Genomic DNA, 7788 nt, shown 5'->3' on the forward strand with positions numbered 1-7788 from the left:
ATAAGAGCAAGGCGAAGAAAGATGACAGAGACAGCGCACAGAAATAATTTTTTCAACTCGTATAACACTTTTTCAGTTAAGCGAACCACAAATCATTAGATGGTACAGGTTAACCAGCCACGCAATACTTCAATTACTGGACCAGATCAGAGACGACATCGAACCCTCCACCCGGCGATCACATTTCATTCCATCAGTTGTTAAACTCCTGGCAACATTTGCAAATATTGGCTTCCGGATAATTTCAAACAGTTATAGCATCAGCAGTTGGTATACCTCAGCCTTCACTCAGCCTCAGCCAAATATTCACCCAGGTACTTGAGGCATTGCTACGGCGCACTGGTCAATATACATTTCCCCACTACTATAGCTGAAATTAAACTTTCCGAACGTAATTGGAGCCATTTATTGCACCCACATGCAAACAGTCCCACCTTCAATCCACGAACATATTTACCGAAACAGAAAGCACACATATTAATAACCAGGTCATATGTGATGCCAACATGACCATTACTAACGTGGTAGCCAAATACCCTGGATCTGTCCATGACAGTTTTATCTTCCGGAATAGTGCCATCTATCTATGATTGAGCAACGGTGATTTTGGAGAGGCCTGGCTACTTGGTAAATGTATTTGTTTCAGTGGGGATATATTGTAGTGAACCCATGTCCCTTGTCGAACGTATTAATCTCGCCATGTACACATCTATATTGTTATAAAAGACAGTTTATGCATTAATGCCACCAATAGCGTATTCTTTATAATCGTGTTCTTTTAAACATCTTGCTGTAGGTGATGGTGGGCAGAACAACAATATAACCTCGTGCCCATTGAATCAGGTTCAGTGATTGAGTGAACGTGAACCAATATATCTATCTCCTCTTCGCTGAACCTTAGTTTTTTCTTCCTCGAATCTCCATGGTGGCAGTAACTTGCAGGCGATTTCTCCCGTCTTTTAACGGTGTGCTAAATAATGATTGCCCAGCGCGGATCTGGTTTGATAAATACCAAGGAAAATGCAGAAAAACACAGTGCGTTAATGTGCGACCGCAAATTAAGTTGCGGTTGCAATGTTAGTAAATCAGGCCCTAAAGGGCGGAGTAAGCACAGAGTGCCTAGCGCGGATCTGGTTTGATAAATACCACGAAAAATGCGCAAAAACGCCGAGCGTTAACGTGCGACCGCAGATTAAGCTGCGGTCGCAATGTTAGTAAATCAGGCCCCTGGTGTCTCCAAAACTGGCCTCTTCTGCCTGTATCAGACAAGTGACTCGGAGCCTTGTGTCCAACTGCAATTTTATGCCGCTAATCAGATTTTTAACACATATTTGAATATACAATTTCCACATGAGCTCATAACAAAAAAAGACAAGAAAACATTTCCATTATGTACAATAATTACAGAACAGGGGGCGTCAGCTCAAAGATATTCCGTATGGCTGATGCCTAATGCTCAGCAAAGAGTCATTGTTAGTTCCACTGCATCTTTTAATGATATTCCCCAACCCCATTTCCTGTCAGAAGTTGTCATCAAGATAAGCAATTATTAAAGGTTTTAGCCCCAACTCCATTAAAATACTCACTGTCTGCCAGTAGGCATACGGCAAACCAGCTACTCACAAAACCAGTTCAGACCAATTCACAACGACACAGAAGACATGCAGAAAGAGAGAGAGAAAGACAGGGAGATAGACAGACAGACAGACAGACAGAAAAAGAGGAGTTGAGAGAGATTGGGAGGTAATCCTCATCCAAAATCCATTTTCTTTTGGTCCTTTCTGTACAAAACAGAGGATAACACCGGCAGATGGAGGTCACAGAAAAGTCAAAGTTCAGTGTTAAACTCCAGTGTAACACCTCAACTCCCCCATGTCTGAAATGGCCATCAGTACTCCCCTTATTCCATGTATGTTGGGGAAGCAATTCAGTTGTTGGTTTTAATAAAAGTGGGAACTCCAGCTCCTCTAGTGGTGGACTTTGGTAGTTTGGCCATGGAAAGGACCTGAATAAGGACCTGAATATTTCTGGTGTTGGTGCATATGCTTATGGGACTCGGGTCCCTTTTACCGGTAAACATTATTGATTGACAGGAGAAATGATGTGACTGCTAAAAAAAATGAAGTTATGTACAAAACCCAAGACAAGTGGCTGCTTGTGTCAGTATAGTGGAATCATGAAGGGCTGCATCAGGCACATGTCCACTGGCAGTTCCACAGAGTTGTTCAAGTCATCACAGGACTGAGTGAAAGAAGCAGAGGAGAAGAGCGAAACAGAGAGGAAGCAAGAGAGACAGAACGTGTGGTGGGGGTTGTAGAAATGGAATAATGATAAAGAGAGGAAATGTTCAGTTGATTCCGTTGATTCCAGTGTTCACAATCACTCCTCGCTGGTTCAACGATGTTGCAAAGAAAGGAGGTGGGGTTCCTCTCCTCTCATTGGTACACTTTGGTTGCCGTGGAGCTGTGGGGATGGGGCAAGCTATGGGACCCTGAGGATGCCAGCGAGAGATTAGAGCCAGAGGAGGACATCGCTTGTGGAGTCTGACACCTGAAAACACCAGAGGACACAACAGGAAGTAGAATTACCACCCTGAATCACACTTAAACCATCCCAGCACCTGCCCTGATTGGAGACCTGGAGTTGCTGTGATACACTCTGATCCATTCACCTTCTTCACTTTTAGTTGTCGGCTAAAGAGATACGCACAGTAAACATGGGGTAGCAGGGGATCAGGTTAACCAATGGCTAGAGTCTGTGTGAGCAAATGCTAACCTTACTCTGTTAATCCCGGATCTCTTCCCGCTTTGCACACCTTTAAGGTTAATCCTAATCTAATCCAATCAGTGGCTCCCTAGTCCCATCGGATTTCTGTGATGTGATTCCTCTCACATCTGATTCTGTTAGTCTTCTCCTTTTTGGCCCCAGTTTAACCCTAATATACACAGACTAAGACAACAACCTAGGCGGATGACAGAAAGGTAGTGAAGCATTCAGACTGTGAATGAGGAAGTGTTCTATGGTATATGGTTTCTAGTAGATTTATAGGATTGTAGATTATGGTAGATAATGGGACGCAAATTATTCCTTCACGGTTGTGTTAGCTGATCTGAATGTGTAAATGCTCTAAGTCAGTGATTTCCTAACCTTACAGAAGCTGACACCGGATCTGAGGGGCCACACCAAGGAATTCAGCTTGAGGCTAAAGGCGTGAGTCAGTGGGATACTAACCTAACACCTGAACCCTGATAATGGAGGCTTCATTGGAGGAACTCTGGGTGGAGGGCCTCGAGGAAGAGCAGATTGAGGACCACTGATTCACAGTGGTTGGATCTTAAGCAATATTGGACTGTCAGTTAACAGACATCCCTGTCCCACAAACTGGTGCTACTGGTCAATATGTTTCACATGTAGAAGGCTGCTTCATGTACACCAATGCGCATGCATACATTTGAGCAGATACAAACGCAGGCTGTCACACACACACACACACACACACACACACACACACACACACACACACACACACACACACACACACACACATACTGACCATGAGCGGGACTTCCTAACTCTGGGGGCAGTGGATCTCTCCCTGTAGATGGCATTATCCAGGTGAAACACCCGGCTTGTTTCCGCCTCGGTTCCCGTCTTAGGGAACTCTAGCTGGAACATGGTGGGTGGGGTCATATCAAGCTCCAGGATCATGATATTCTCCGCCTACGGAAACGAGATGAGGACAGACAAGACAAGTGAGAGGACCAGACAGAAAATCAGCCCCTATGATGCATGACTAATGTAGTTATGCAATGCCAGAGTTATATATATATATATATACATGTATATGTGTGATACTGTGACAGTGTGAAGAAATGCATCAGCACCTTCTCTTCACAAAAAAATTCCATGGGAGTGCAGAAACCCACGCTCTTCTTCCCCTCCCCCCTCTCTCCCCTCTGTCTCTCTCTTTCTCTCCATCTTGACAGACCTACCCTATATCTGGAATGGGCGCCCATCGCTATGGCAACCCTGGCGTACTGGCTGATCGGTCGTTTGTAGCCCACTGCGGATGCCGGTCTCCTCTTTATCTGAGTGTATTTGCTGAGAGTGCAAGAGATGTAGACAGAGAGAGAGAGAGAGAGAGAGAGAACAACAGAAAACATGGGAGAAAGAAAAAAGGGGGGGAGAGAAAAAGGGGGAGGAATATGACTGAGTATGACTGAGAGGGCAAACATGCACACTGGCATTCCCTTCACAAAATAACCGAGCAGCACCATTTGTTGTGGTGTGTGTGTTTGTGAGGGTGATGAGGTGTTTGCTGTGCTTCCTTGTTACACAATTATTGGCCCTCAGTTCTCACTGGACATGTTTTTCTTACAACAGAAAGATATCAGCGCTTTTATGGTTGTTTTAAAAGGCTGTCTTTGTAATTGTGTGTGTGTTTGTTGAGCGAGGCAATCATCTATCGTTTCAGTAAAAGCCTAGTTCATGTTTCACATCACACTCACACACACACACACACACACACACACAAACAGGCATACAAACACACACAATAGTAGCCTATTTGTCTATTTTCTTTAGCTCTCCAGTGTCCAGATGGAGCTTGAGATTTCCTGTGGTGTAGCTACCAGACTCAAACATAGAGACATGCCTAAACTCACACACATGGACGTGTGTACACTCTCGCTCTCTCTCTCACACACACACACACACACACACACACACACACACACACACACACACACACACACACACACACACACACACACACACACACACACACACACACACACACACACTTCTCCCCATGGCAAGCATTTACCCACCCTGCTGGGTACAGAATGTTACCGTGACCTTCACATTCCCCCACCCTACCCCATACACAAGACATACCCACACACACACAAACACAATAGATGCACATGTACAGTAATTAACACACACACAAACACAATAGATGCACATGTATAATAAATAAAACACACACAAACACAATTAACAGTATACATAGTAATTAACAATACAGGCCATGCCCCAAAATAGGAACAGTCCACACACACAAAAAAACATGAATATTCATGTTGAGGCACAGAGTCACACTAGAGTCTTCTCACAGTCTCCACCACAGACCGGAGAGAGCTTTTGGGTTTCATGTCTATCAACGCTAAAGGCCTGATACTTTTCATACCCACAAAAACACGAGTATTCATGTAAACGTGCACAAAATGAACACACATAACGCACACTTGCTCAACACGTGCACACTGTCAGATCAACATATCCATGTCCCTCTGAGTCCCTCTGTTTTTGATATGGACTACATGTAGCATTTCTTATGAGGCAACCATAGCAGTCCTTACAGTGTCAGGCAATTAATGATGATAAAACGTATAAAACATCAAAGAAGAACAAGAGTTAAAAGAGGCATCAGGAACTAGTAGGGTTGGCAACCTGCTGCTTTCTGAAAGAGATTACAGCATTGTAACAATCCCAATGACAGAGGGGTTTGTCTCGTCTATGGAATACTACATTAACCTGCACAGTATAGGCTCTTCCTGGAACTCCAGAAACTTAAGACGTCTAATTGTGCCAATTAAAAAAGGACCAAGCCTCCGAGACAACTTAAATCTGCTTATCATTTCCTCGTCCTTTAAAGAGCTTCAATTGCATTACTTCAGAGGACACCTCCCATCCCTTTCTCGTCAGAAGCTCTCATTTAGGAAGGTATTATGTGATTGCTTTGCCAGGATTGCAGTGACCCAAGAGACAAATCAAATTAATTGTGCGTATAAAGTAAGCCAGTCTGGTCTCCAGCATAATATAAAGCTCGGGTGATGAGCGTGGGTGGTGATTTTCTGCCTGGATAGAATTCCTTCCTGCGAGGTGGGTGGAAATCATTTTCATAATGCATTTAGAAGTCACACAACCTTCTCTGCTTCTGGATTTTTTTTAAGGTTGAAAGACACCTGTATTACCCATATAAATGTTGAGGGTCACACCAAAAATGTTGTGGGTCACACCAAAATATTTACGTTTAGTCTATTAAAAACTGGAATGTCAAACCTCACTAATACAGCTGTACTAGGTGAGCCTTTAGAAATGAGGGTTATTGGGTCACCCAAAGGTCATTGAGAGGTCACTGGGGTCGCGGATAGGTCACACTCACTTTTCTGAGGGAACCAGGGGCTGAAACTTCCACTGGTCTTCCTCGGTGTCGAACACTAGTCGGTTCATGATCTTGTTCTTCTCCTCGGGTGGGATGAAGTTCTCAATGATCAGGTATCTGCACGTACACACAGACAGACAGACAGACAGACACACACACACACACACACACACACACACACACACACACACACACACACACACACAAACACACACACACACATACACAAACACAATGACAAACAAATATATGTTTTTACAATTAATATTAAGATTATATATACTGTAAATGTGTGTGTGTGGCAAAGGCGTAGGTCTGCATATGGCCCACTAGTCACAACCAAAGTTTGGGAAAGACACAATTGTTCCCACCAATATTTTGTTAATTTGAATTGTCGCCCAGAAGCCTGCGAGACAAGATGCTGTCAATTCATTGGCTGAAGAGGCTCATGTTCCCAGCACTACTAAAAGCTCCTAAATAGCCACGAAATCGTAAAGCCTCATATGAGTATTTCGTGTGCTCTCAGCATTGATTTTTGACCCTTTTGTGCTTTGTAAATAGGGAAATGCCACTAAAAAAGAAAAGAGACATCAAAAGTTTTTTCACCACCTAGAGAGTAAGTAGCTATCAAGAAGCCCAGGTCGTTGTTAGTTAGCTAGTAGGCTAACTACCCTCAGTGCAAACCTGCTAGCCTAACATCGCCACCCATTCTACAATGTCAATGTTTTGAAAGTTGTTATTGAAAAAGCATGTAACTTTTGCTTGTATTAAATCTATCCCTAGCGTCTGCAATCAGTCTACCAGTGTGTTAGCAGCAGCTGGTCTTCTTGTTGAAGCCAAAAGGATCAAGCTAACCTACCCACATAACGGGACCATGCTAGTTTAGCCTAGTACCAGCAGGCTAGCAACTCAAAAGTGATATTAACTGGTGATAAGTAGGCTTATATGATCCCTTGAATAGTAATAAGGCCATCTCTGTTCCATGTAATCTTTCAACCAATGTCAGCAGTCAACTATGCATGGTTAGTGTTTGTATTTAATTGATGAATTACTGTGCAGGCTGAAGCTACAGATGGATCAGCATCAGGGGTTCAGGTGAGACGTTGAATTGTCCATTTTGGTAAAGATAGCATTAAATTGCTGGTTTTTAAGGGATGTTTAGACAAAGTTACCCATGAAAGTTATCATTAACACTGGCTATTTTGAGAATAAATGTTATACTTGTAGGTAGTAAAAAGGTGCTTTAAATTGGAATGCCCAAATGTATGCATCATATAATAAATCAATACATTATTATTTCATTGCTCAGAAATCAAGTACAGATGATGAAGGGCAGGACACTCAGAAGTCCAGTGCAGATGTAGTGCTGGTTGAGGAATCAGCAGCTGGACCATCAGGGCTTCAGGTGAGGTCTTACTCATGTTTTGGATATCCAAAAAAGGACAACAAAAAGAAGTGATGTTAATACTTGCAAAAAATGTGGAGAACGTTTTTTTATTCATTTATGTAATTATTTATTATTATTTGTATTTTCGGTGCATAATACTGTTTTGTCTGCCGGGCCGTGGCCCTACCAACGCTGAGACCAAACCTACACCCTTGGATATATGAGGGAATTT

The 7788-nt window shown here is 43.1% G+C and overlaps 1 protein-coding gene across 1 annotated transcript in view; it reads right to left on the reverse strand.

Moving 5' to 3' along the window:
• Nucleotides 1-2426: 2426 nt before the first annotated feature.
• The window catches only part of kif3ca (kinesin family member 3Ca), a gene marked incomplete at its 5' end in the record, with an annotated part of 16439 nt that continues 11077 nt past the window's right edge, over nucleotides 2427-7788 (reverse strand). Inside the window, 4 exons of the mRNA XM_080857585.1 lie at nucleotides 2427-2550; nucleotides 3554-3720; nucleotides 3993-4101; nucleotides 6170-6286. Of these exons, the coding sequence (XP_080713711.1) occupies nucleotides 2436-2550; nucleotides 3554-3720; nucleotides 3993-4101; nucleotides 6170-6286 (508 nt within the window). The 3' untranslated portion in view covers nucleotides 2427-2435. The remainder of the gene's footprint in view (nucleotides 2551-3553; nucleotides 3721-3992; nucleotides 4102-6169; nucleotides 6287-7788) is intronic.

The sequence above is a fragment of the Sprattus sprattus genome (assembly GCF_963457725.1).
Source record: "Sprattus sprattus genome assembly, chromosome: 2".
Classification (NCBI taxonomy): domain Eukaryota; kingdom Metazoa; phylum Chordata; class Actinopteri; order Clupeiformes; family Clupeidae; genus Sprattus; species Sprattus sprattus.